The sequence below is a fragment of the Candoia aspera genome, chromosome 9, assembly GCF_035149785.1.
Source record: "Candoia aspera isolate rCanAsp1 chromosome 9, rCanAsp1.hap2, whole genome shotgun sequence".
Lineage (NCBI taxonomy): Eukaryota > Metazoa > Chordata > Lepidosauria > Squamata > Boidae > Candoia > Candoia aspera.
Window position 1 is genome coordinate 19,711,706 of NC_086161.1, and position 12,581 is coordinate 19,724,286.

The 12,581-nt window shown below is 40.8% G+C and overlaps 1 protein-coding gene across 4 annotated transcripts in view; it reads left to right on the forward strand.

The window, feature by feature from the left end:
* Positions 1-651: 651 nt before the first annotated feature.
* PPP3CC (protein phosphatase 3 catalytic subunit gamma) overlaps positions 652-12,581 on the forward strand; it is a 74,785-nt gene continuing 62,855 nt past the window's right edge. For 2 of the 4 annotated variants that reach the window (XM_063311240.1, XM_063311242.1), the window contains exon 1: positions 652-1,020. In XM_063311240.1, coding sequence (XP_063167310.1) covers positions 966-1,020 — 55 coding nt within the window. In that variant the 5' untranslated portion in view covers positions 652-965. The remainder of the gene's footprint in view (positions 1,021-12,581) is intronic. The other 2 variants (XM_063311241.1, XM_063311243.1) reach the window with 1 other exon arrangement.

The window sequence follows — 12,581 nt, forward strand, 5'->3', positions numbered from 1 at the left end:
CAGCAAAGGCGGGGGGGGGGCGCATCTTCTGCCAGGCCCACGACTGGCTCCCTGAGGCACGCAGGGCCTTCCAACCCTACAATTCCAGCGCCCCAGGGGCCTCTGGGGGGCCTCTGGATCCGTCTGCGCGCGAGGGGGCATCCAGAGGCGTGGTAGGAAAGCACGGCCCCCGGGACGCTTTTTGGTTCCGTGGCTGGGAGGTCGGGCCGGCCTCCTTTCGGGGCCATTGCGGGCCCCTTCGAGGCCACAAGGGGGGAAAGCCGAACGCGGACCGCTCCGAAGGAGAGGCTCCTTCTCGCGGGGGCCTTCCGCTCCGCCCCCGCCCCCGCCCGGCGAGGCAGCCTCTTTCTTCTCGCCCCGCAGCCCGGCCTGGATCTGGCACTACCTGTCCGTCTCCTAGCAACCCTCCTTCCCCATCAAAATGGCGGCTGGGACAGCGAGGATGGGGAAATCCATTGCCCGCAGTGACTGATGGAGCACGTGACCGAGGGGCTTGCCTTTTCCTCGGCGCGCGCAGGCGTGACGAAGGCCAATCAGAAAGCGCGCGGCGGCCTCGTACGGTGGGCTAAGCCAGCTCCGCCGGGCGCCTGCGTGAGGCTGAAGGCGGGGAGGGCGGAGAGCGTGTCAGCCGGGAAAGGGAGCGATTGCGCCTGCGCCGTGGAAGCCCAGAGACGGCGGCCTTGACAGCTTGCGCCTTGTGTGCCGTAGAAGCGCGGGGAGGGGGGGGAAGCGCGGAACGACGCTGGCGCAGGCGCGGTAGCGGGCAGGCGCGGGGGGCTCGGGTGGAGAGAGCCGCCGCCGTCGCCGCCCGGGCTGTGTGAGAGGATTTCCCCGGTTCTTGCGCCTCCGCCGCGGCCGTCACCATCCCCGCCGCCCGGGCCTGCTCAGCCGCCGCTGCCGTTGGAGTCCCGGCCCCTCCCGCGGGGAGGCAGGAAGGTCCCGGGAGCCGACGGGACAGCCGTATCATGTCCGGGCGCGCCCAGAGCACCAAACTGTCCACGACGGAGCGCATCGTGAAAGGTGAGGGGCGGCGGGGGCGCCGGCCGGGCCGGGCAGAGGCGGCCGCCGGGAGCCGTGGCCCCCCTTGCGGCGGGCGGGCGGGCGGCCGCGGGCCCCGCTTTAGGCGGTTATTTTCCGAGCGGCCTCCCGGGCAGCGGTGGGGAACCGCGTGGCCTCCGCGGCGGCTGAACCGTCCCCTTGGGCCGGGGAGGCGAGCAGCCTGTCCTGCCCCGCCTCCGCCCTCTGCGGCCTCGCCGGGGCCGGCCGGGGATGACGGTCGCCGGGGTCCAGCGCGGCTCCGCGGCCAGGCGTGGAGAAGGCAGGCGGACCCTCCTTCCTGCGGCGGGGAGGATTTGCAGAAGCCGCGAAGCGTGCAGATGTGGGGGTGGGAAGCTATTTCTGGCATCTTCTCGTGGTCGGATAAGGATGCTGGTCGGGGTGGGAAATGAGCAACCGGAGGAGGAGGAGGAAAAAAAAGTCACCGGTAATTTCGAGAAAGGGGGAGGGTGCCCCTGCCCTTCGCCTGGAGGGGGAAAAGGAGCCGCTGTGCCCCTCGGAAGGGAGGATGGGGCAAGGAGACAGGGCTGGGGAAGTGTCTCTGCAGCGGATTAAAGGGTGAGGGTTGGCGGGGCTGAGATCCGTCTCCTTTGCTAGTGGGATTTCAGAGGCCTGCACGCTCGGTGGAAGCCCTTCTTCATGTGCTTATGCGGTGCTTGCAGGCTGTTAGATGGCATATGGGAGGGAACAAGAGGATTTAATTCCGAAGCCTCCGTAACTCGAGTATGGCTATCTCGGACTACAGAGGCAGCTTGGAGTGGCAGGTCGTGAACAGGTAATGGTGATCCTGGCATTCTCCCGTTGTTGGCCCCTGAGAGCTCTTCGGAGATTGTATGTGAAGATTGCATTTAGTTAATGTCAGTTAATGATCTATTGCTACCTGGTGAATTTGCCCGGTTTTTTTTTTAAGGTAATATAGGACTGTAGATCAGTGCTAAGCAAAGCGTGAATTTTGAAAAGGACAGACATATATCCACTGATGGGAAAGTTAGGTGTGAGGTATTGTAGGTTGTCTGTGGGCTGTCTGCCTTCCTTCATTCCTTCCTGAAGTGAAATTAACCAGGTGATTAATATTGGAGGATGGTGTCATCAGGCCCCTCAATCCAAAAAGACTTTACGCTTTACCATGGCATAAAGGCATACCGCAGCTAAGTCTTGCCAGGTGCTGTGACTCCTGATTTTGTTTTCTGTGTTTGTGTATTTAATGGGTGGGGGAATCATCTCTTCCCACCCCCAGTTATGTACCTGAAAGGGCACATACCATTTTTAGAAAAACTGGAGATAGTGGAAATAATTAATAAACAAGAGTATGGGAAAGTTAATTGAGAACATGTTGGATTAAGGAGAGGGTTTTACAGTGTTGATTTAACTTATTAATTTATTTGCTGCAGTATATCATGCTTGTTACTGGTGAATGAACTTACATATTTAATAATAATATAATGCTTTGTTTTAAATAATCAGTTAGCACCTAGTTAAGTTACAAAATCTCAGAACTTGGATACATATATTTATTATGCTGCAGGTGTTACTAGACATCTGCCAAATGGAGAACTATTCTCCATTTTTCTGTCTTCTATTGTATTTCCCATCTGAATTGTCCCATCTGCTTTAAGCATGCTTGTATTTGTCTTAATTGTGTAGTGAGAGATAGCTGAGACATCATAAAAAGCTGACTGAATCATTTAGGAGGCATTTTGGTATAGTTTACAAAGTACTCTGTCATGATGGAGTATGTTTGGTTTGACTTAGTGCATTGATTGAACCCAGCCAGTTGTAGTTTATTCAGTTAACCATTGTTAAACAAGTTATGGCTTAGTAATATATGAACTTTTGGATGTCCCTGTGCTGCTGAAAGCAGGGACAGTACAGTGGCTATCTGGCTGATACGGTGCTGGAATACTTATTACTATGGTCACTGCCTTCAGAAGACTTTACAGGCAAAGGATTTGGGCTAGGATATCTCCACTGTAGTGGAGTGATACATTGAACAGGAAGCACTGGCTTCAAAACTGCACTCACTGGGTGATTTTGGGCAGTCACCAACTCACTACCAAATCAATTTTTGAAAATTCAGAAGGTAGATGTGGAAAAGGTACCTTACGCATTGCTCCAGATTCTTTGAAAGAAAAATGAAGAAAACAAAATGCATAAACTGTTAAGTACATTATTTCAGTGCATATAGACAACAGATTTAGACGAGGATTTAAGGAGTTGCATTTAGCAAATGAGTTTTTAATACCTCTGGTGTAGAAAATAGATTGGGAATTTTAGAGAAAATTTCTGCTCCATAAATATACCATATAAATCAGCTATAAATGAATCTTAGTTTCCTGTCCCCCCCCACCCCCCACCCCCCACCCCCCACCCTTTTGCCACTGATTAGCAAGGTGATTTCAGTCAAGTCAGTATACTGGAAACTGGAGCTCACTTTCTTTTAGCAAATAATTGTAAGGTACTTTACTATATTTGCTATAGTTAATATGAGATTAGAGGAGAAATTTAAATTTTGATAACTATTTGAGTGAAAATATCTCCATGCTATTAAATATTGAAAAATGTGTTTGTTCAATGTGTCTATTGCTCTGGTGTGTCTGCAAACATTAGAACTCTTCTAAATTGTGCTATTCATAATCTTTATTGAAACTGCTAATTCACACCCACCCAATATGCATAAAACCCATCACTCATGCCAAACATTGCATTTACTTGCTGAGGATCAGTATTTTGTTTTGCTGGTATCATTTTTAAAGCATGAATTACCTTCAAGAATATATTTAAGGAGATCCTTAGCAATTAACTCTTAAGCAGAACGGCTTCCACATCCTTCATGTAATTCTTGTAAGTTTGGCACTAAAATATCTGGCTTTCCAAACATTAGGTAGAAGAAAGTATTTCAGTGTTATCTGTATGTGGTCTGTAGTATGAAAAATTCAGGAGCACATCAGAATCATTTGTGAAGTTGGATATAATTTTAACATGATTGCAGAAAGCACCAGTAGCAGAGACTGATCAGTTGAATATACCCAGCTGCAGTGGAAATTGACAAAGCTACTGTACTTCTTTTTCTATTGCTTTTTTATTTTATATACAAAGAGAAAAATAAAGGAAAGGAAGAAGGAATAAGCACTCATTAAAAACATTTCTCCCTCCAATACCTGTCTAAACTAATCTTACTATATATACATGCATATGCACTAAATTCTTATTTAAATCACTTTAAGAAGCAACATTTGTTAATGTAGTTCTTCAGTCAAGATGAGTAATGATAAAAAGTTCAGACTGTTGTATAATTAATGGAGAATGAGTCTTTCTAATCTTGTGGTATCATTTTTATTAATTATTTTTTGCTGATTATAAAATTGCACAATATCCATTTCATTTCCCCTCTTTTAATTTCCAAATTGTTGGAATGTAGTATATAATTCAGAGTAACATGAGCATCCACAAAAACCAGTAAGTCTTCCAGAACAAAATTAATAAATGAAATAAATTCTGGTCAAAAGAAAGTCATAGTAGCACATCACATGACCCAAACTGTAGGGCTTAAGAATTGAATAATCTATAATGGCATTCTTTCCCTATTAACACCTGCCTCATTTTGGTGATGAAACAACTTTCTCAGTTCATAGCAATCATGATTGTCATTCTGAAATCTGCTACATTAGCCTGTGATGCTCATTCTTATATACCCAGATGGATTTTAAGTGTGCCTTTGCAGACTTCCTAGACCTAGATGTCTGAAAATCTGGGACAACTGTAGGAGGACACTTTAACTGATGAGATAGGGAATGGTGCCAGTCAATAAGTCTAAGCCTTAACCTACTTCAGAGAATTCACAGATAAAATAAAGTCAATCCTATGTATGTCTCCTTGCAAAAGAGTGGGATTTAAGCATGATAATGAATTAGTTAATAGGTTTTGGAATGTTTGGTGATTATATAAAATAAATAAAAGCTTCAGATGTGAAGTCATAGTCCCCTAAACTGGTATCCATCAAGGAGTTGTACCAGCAACACCCAGAATTGTCAGTCATGGTGTTTATTGCGAATTCTGGGAGTTTCCATCCCAGTCCCTCCAGAGGGCACCAGCTTTGGAAAGACTTTCATGTTAAAAAAAAAAGAATAATTACAACAGTGGGCAGATTGCTAAAAGCTCTAATTGAGCACCTTGTCCATATTTATCAGAGAATAGAGCAAACTTGTGGGATGGTTTGGTTTATTTTGACTCTTGTAATTCTGGTATGAATGTGTTTGAATGTATTTGCTTAACTTTCTTCAGTGACAGGGGAGGAGATTGCACAAGGAATGTTAAGCATAAAGGCAAATCTATTTGGAGAATTATAGTTCTTTTGATTAGGTTAGGTAGGTACTTCCTAATCTGATGCTCTGCAGATGCATTGGAGGTATTGTTCCTTAATTTTTCATTCAACAAAGGGCTTGCTGCATAGAAATTTTAATAGTTTGCCCTAACACATTTGTAGGGCATCAAGTGGGAGATAATATATGTATAGGGTATAGGACACTGGAAATTTAAAACTGTGTCACTTGTCTGGTTTATGGCAAGGAAATTATTAGTCCATTTATGTTCTGTTCTACTGCAGGTGCTGTAAAGTGGACTCATTTTAAAATGACTTTTTTATATGACTAGTTATGTTTATAAGACATAGAATACCATAGTGTGCTTATTAGATGAATCATGGTTCACTTTTCACATACAATCTACAGTCTACAAAGGAGATGGGAAAGATTTCACAGATGACTTCAATTAGCTGTAGAGAATAGTTTAGATGGGGAGCTGTGCTTTTTAGAAAAGAAAAAGAAAATACTTGACTCTTTGTCATTCTAGTAAGTTTTCTCTTTAACCACTCATTTTCTGTGTTTGACTATTGGTTTTAGAGATCTGATTGCTGTACATGGCTGCAATATCATAAATTAGTATGTTGAGGCTTTTCCTTTGTTTCAGGTAAAAGTATTCCAGGTGCTGCTGTCTTATTAGTACAGAAGAAACTAATTACTGTTGTGTAAGACTTTCAGGGAGCCTTCATTGTGCTGGATATAATGCAAGTAGTTTATAGATATCTGGACTGCTGAATAATGTAATGTTGATTACAAATTGCTGATATAGGTCCTATCTTTCAGTTCTGTTATTATTTCAAATAACCAGCAAGGTGTTCTTTTTACCCATTCTTCATGACTAAGGGAAGAGCCTGGTTGTTGTGTTGGTACTGTGCACACTCAAGATGCTAGGAAAGTAAAGAAAATGCTCTTCATAATTTAGAAAGCTGTGGCGCTCCTGAAAAATAGGAAACATTTTATCAAATTACTGCAAACTCCCTGGAAGTATTCCATATCACAATAAAGATAAAAAGAGGCTACATGAAGTGTGCAAGTGAAGTGGCCAAGATGTGCATGCATCCATTAGGCTTTTTTAAAAATAATTTGAGCAACAGATCCCAGTGCCTTATTGCAAGGTAACTTAAATGCAGTTTTTAAGTTTTCAGAGAATGATTTGGTTTGATTATGTGCCATCAAGTCATTGTTGGCTTTTAGCGACCACATAGAGAGATTTTCCCCATGAATGATTTGGTTTAGAGAATGGTAGATCAGGGAGATTTGTGTTCAAATCTCTGCTGAGGTGTAAAAGCCACATGTCCTTGGGCTACTCACTGGCTTATTAATTCCATCACAGTAGAACTAATATGGCAAGAGGGAAAGTCTCACAGGAGAAACTCAGCACGTGGGAGGAGTTATTTTATGGTTCAGTGCTATCTGCGACTTCTGCACTGCTGTGTTTTCTTTCTTATTCCAATGTCTAAAACTAGGTATTTTTCTAAAAGAAAAATAGTGGAACGGCTTGGAGTCTGCAAGGGTTCAGCAAGCCTTCTTGCCTGCTGATTTTCCTTTTAAATTTCTCCTCCTGCTCCTGGCATATGTTAGCCTGGCAAATGCTGATTTAGGAATATGTAGTTGCCAGGATAATATCTAGTTCAATTACTAGTCTAATGTCCCCAACAAGAACTCCTTGGAAGAAGACTATAATAAATTAATATACAGAGCCTAGAATACAGATTTTTGGAACTTGTCCATCGTATCTTAGAAGGAGTCCCTACGAGTCATGCCCACTGCGGTTCTTTGAAGCAAGGTACCTGTTCTCCGTATATCTTGTGGCAGTAAATTCAAATAGGTAGTCAGAACGGGTAAATGAAGAACTGTGAAAGCCTGGGCATGGAAAGAGGGACGTAGGGACAAAAATATTTTCAGAACGATGACAAAATGCTTCTTTCAGAGGGACTTAAAAGGAAATATTGCTATGACTTATTTATCCTGCTGTTGACATACATGGTTAAAATTTTCTAAAAGTGTTTCTTTTATTTTGATATGAAAATGCTGAATCTACTGGCCAAAATTCAACAAGATACTTTTTTAACTACTGGCACTTTGAATTGGAGTAACAGCAATTTTTTCTTGGTTGCAAATTTTATGGCATATAAGAAACTGCTTTTAAAAATTTATTTAAAAGAAGCTTGCCATGGGGAAGATGTCCTTGATTATGTTGAATTCTGTAAATCTTTGGGATTCAGGATGTTGTTTCTTAGCCCAGATAATAAATATATTATGTGCATGTATGTGTGTATGAACAATCTCGGTTGGTTTGTTTTCCAGGTGATAAAACGTGTAAGTTTACATCTGTATCTCTAACACAAGGTGCAATAATAATTAACTAAATAGATTTAAAAGACATTTAACTTTCATAAACATTCCAAATTTTACTATTTTATTCGTTAATCTGATTTACACAAAACCTTTGTTTTCATTTGTTAGGACAGTATTCGTGCTTTGAAGGGGAAAAAGTTCTGCCCTCGCTGATTACAAAAATATGCAAGGGGATTATTTTTATGTGCAGTACACAAAAGCTTCCTACTCTTCAGCACAACTTGCCTCTGGTCTCAGGAAATCCTTTTCCGTGCATTTTAATTGATATCTTGAGAAGCCTGGGCCTGAAAGCAGGTTCTGTACTTGTACTAAGAAATCACACAGGAAATGCTGCTGTTTCCAGTTCAGCTTTTCCTAGAAGATCATATCAGCAGACGCTCCTAAACACTATATAGCAAAGCATAGTGGTGCAAGAAGAAAATGGCAAAAGGCAAAGAACTTTAAGCTTTTGCTGGTGGAAGGAAAAAAAAATGTCCCAGGTGATCTGTTTAACTTTCAGCTCTTAGGAAGAAAGGAAAGTAAAAGAATCAGAAATCCTCTGTGAGAAATAATGGGTTTTCATTCTACAGATAAATTGGTTTTGAGGTCCATAAAACTCTATTCCCAAGACCTAAGAAATGCTGACTATCCAGTACCTCAGTGTGGGTTTACCCAATATCCTTACTGTATTTACTCTTGGCAAGTAGACTGACAGTTCTAATAGAATATGAAGAATTCATAATGGTTGGAGCAAGAATGCTGTCAAAATGTTTTATATAAAAATCATGGACAATGGCAATCTTGGAGGGAAAAACCTATGAGGAATGGATAAAAACAGTTCCAATACTACTGGAAATAAAGACCAGGATATAAAACAGAATCACGTATTATATGAGAGAGACTAACTTCAGATGTAAGTTATTGTGTGTTGCTGTTCAAAGGAAAATAAAATATGGAGGTGGTTATTAAAGCAGCAGTGAATAAGATGGGACATTTTTTTTACATCGAGGTTTCAATTCTATCAAACTCATCAGTATGTATAACTCTATTAACTTTACTGTTAAAAAAGAAGAAAATACCCTGAAAAAATCGTATCATATATATATGTGATGGTTTGTCAACGTTTGTATTAGTCTTTTTTTTTAAAAGAGGAAGAAAGAAAAAGGACAAGAGAAGGCACTGAGTCATTTTTTTAATTGTTATGTGTTGGTGTTGCTGAATAATAAACACATTTCTAAAAAAGATTTCTGTAAGGTGACTGAATATAGTTTATTCATGCAAACCTAAAATTATGCAAACAGAAAAAACATAAATGTGAATTCTAATAACAAGCTTGGAAAAAAGGTGAAAGGTCCCCTGTGCAAGCACCGAGTCATGTCTGACCCTTTAATTGATACAAAAATGGCTAGTGAATTTGACTTGAAAATTGAAAACCATTAGCATAACTAAGGAAAGGAAATGATGTAAGTACTGTAGTGATACACTGGACAGTTCAAAGACAAGCAATAGATTTGGGGGGAAAATGTGAGTTTATATATTGCACTAAGCCATAACTGTATGTATCTGTGGCTGTTTGGGTTGTGTGTATACGAATCTAACTGGTTTGGTTCTTTTCAATAAATATGCAGATTATCGCTTAGCACAAAACAATGTAAAGGCCTTCCCTGAACTTTTGTCATCCTGCAGTATGCTAATTTTATATTGGAATGTAAACTGATAACATTGTGTAATAACCTAGTTTGTGGAAGGGTAGAATTAGGTGAATGGCTTTTTAATGAGTGATCCCAACTTGGCAAATCTTAGATTCATTTATACTAAGTTAATGTCTATACTGTATTCGTAATGAATGTTGCTTTTCAGTTTCACACACAGAACGATTAGTAATGATCATAAAGGAAATGAAAAACATGTTTGATTAGTACTGCTTGCACAATAAATGTATCTGTGTTTGCAGCCGTAATACAGCAATGTGACGTTTGCTGTTGTATGAATTGGCAATGGAGGATGAACTTATTTGACTTAAAGTCATTTAATATATTAATACGAAAACAATTTTTGGAATTTTACTTAAAATTGTTTGGTATGTTCGCTGAACTGTTGGTACCCATGTGCATCAGGTTCTCTAGTACAGTGTCTGTTTTAGGGCTGTGCAAAACGAAGTACCAAGTAGAATCATTAAAGCAGCCACACCTTTCACAAGGCTCAAAGATGCTGAGCTGTTCCTGCACATATATAGCACTTTCTGAGAGGTATTTATTGCAAGGCACTTCTTTTAAATGTTCTGTGTAGTCCTAATAAATATCTCCTTAGCACCTTTATGGTTGGAAAAAGAGCAAAGGAAGACTACATGTGTCATCCAGCCAGTTTGGTGTTTCTCATCGGCAAGACACAAGTAATTTAGGCGCCACATGACTTAAATCCCTTCCTCAAGACGGGGGTGGGGGAAGGAGGGCAGAGTAGCCAGTTTATGTATGCTGAGGCAAAGGAAACCAAGCATTTCAGGAAAATGGTTCTTGAAGTCTGGGATAGGCGTGGCTTGTAAACCATTTGGACTTTGGAGTTGGTGCAAAAGGTCCACCAAAAGCACTGGACCCTAGACAACTGGATTTTTTAGAACTCCCTATAAGGGTTGGGTAGATGTTTTATTTTGAAAAAATATATCCACAATACAAAAATGGAACTTACAAGTATCTATGTGAGTGTTGTCTGTAACTGTTATCTTATCCTATACTCTATTAGTGATGATACTATACAATGTTATACTATTACCATACTACACTCTATACCATTACTTCTATATTATATTATTACAGGTATATTATTACTGTTACTTGTCTACTGCTACTATTACTAGTATACTGTTACTAGTATAGAGCAGTGTTTTACCCTTACAGATCCTGATCTGACTTTAAATCCCCCACCCTCTCTCTCTCTCTCTCTCTCTCTCTGGGTTTTCTTCTATTGTTTTTCTTCTTTATTAATGGGCAGCTTGTAAGGTACTTGCACCTTCTCAACGTTGTGCTTGGCTTTGCTGTGCCTCTTCGTTTTTCCTCTGGATGCTCCAGTCTTGGGGAAGACAAAACTCCTTCTTTTATTCGGCTGCTTTCTGTCTGTTGCTGCTACGGAGCTTCAAAACACGTGCATCTCATCCGTTCTCCTCCCCCACCTGTTTCAGGGTTGCAGCTTTTATAAGCCACTCTGCCATGCTGCCGCTGGGGAGGAGGCTGAAATAGGAGGGGAAGGAGGCAGGACAGGTGCCTGCAGTTTTTTAAGCAGCCTGCTCTTCCGCAGGACTTCCATTGCCACTTATAGCAAAAAGTTGAAAACAATAAAACAAACACAAAATAATAACAGTTCTTACATGTTAGTAGTATATTGTAACTGTTTTCCTTGGATTTACCACACTGATAATTACAATAACCCAATACCTAAAAATATATGTCCTCCTCTGAAAATGTGTACTTTTTGTTTCTATTTTGGTAAGATTCAAAATTCAAAATCTGAAGACCAGTTAACCAGGTAGCATGGTTATAAATTACTGCTTGATACTTCCTCCCCATCCCAGATCTGTTAAAGCTTAAAAAGAGTCCATGAAGGCCCCTAAACTGGGTTAGTATCTAATACTCCACCCCCCCACTCCAAGTAAATAACTCTAAAAAAACACAAGGGAGAGGAAAGCTGTTAACTTCTTACTGCTACAGTTTCCAGCAAAGTTTAGTTTTTCCTGCAGTTGCTTTTAAGAATAAAAAAGAAACTGGGAAAGCAAGAATTGGATCTTCCTCCATCATATTTTGTGTGGATTTATTTATTTATAACAACTTTGCTCTTCAGTGAAAAAGACACCCAGGCTGTTTTCGAAAGTGCCATAGCTAAATTAAGAGTATGTATATTGTAGGTGAAATCTTCATAAATTCAGTTACCCAAGGACATAATTTCCTGTGCTGAGCTAAGAAAGACTAGAGTGACATTCAACTCTGTACTAGAGTATACAGTTGCATTTATCAAAAGTACTATGCCAGAACAAGTACTATTAGCTCTTGTTGCATCTCTGTTGTATAAATTCTATTTGCCTGCTCTAGGTTTTAATTGAAATTACTGGTTTTGGCTTAAAGTCAGAAGTTTCATTTAGGCTGCACTAACATTGGGAACCCTTAATTTGATCTCCTTTTAATGTATACCATGCATATGCAGTAGCTCTCGTTAATTGGTTGAATTGTTTGGTTACAATTTTAAGGTGCACCTAGACTCATGTGTTTCCTCCTCCCCAAGACTATGGCATTAGTTGTCTATACTCATGATTACAGATAGAAGTGTAAACACTTGTAGATCTGAAGAGCTAAGACTTTTGGTATTACCACATCTTATTTCTAAACACACGTGTTAAGAGAACTTTGTGCTTGGCATAAGTCCATCTTAAGTTTGCACAGTAACCACATATACAACAAATTCTTTGAAAACCAACTAAGTAGTTAAAACACACACAGAAAAGTATACCAGAATAAAAGTTTCCAAAAGATTGCTGGAGGAAATATTGTAGCAGAGAATTAAGTAACTCAAATAGAAAAAAAATTAAAGTATAAATCAGAAGAATAAGGTGCCCAATTAAATGCAAAGTTATATATCACAATTAGCAAAGGTAGAGCTAAGCATGTGTTTAAACAGGGCATACTGGAGGGAATGATTATAAGGCTTTAGGTAGGTCTGACATCAGTTTCAATAAAAGAGACTGGCTTCGTTTAAATTGAAGTGTTAGGGTATTCTCCTAAAGGGGTATTAGGGAAGGAATGCTACTGAAGAGTCAAGGTTTCTCAGACAGCTATGAATGCTGCA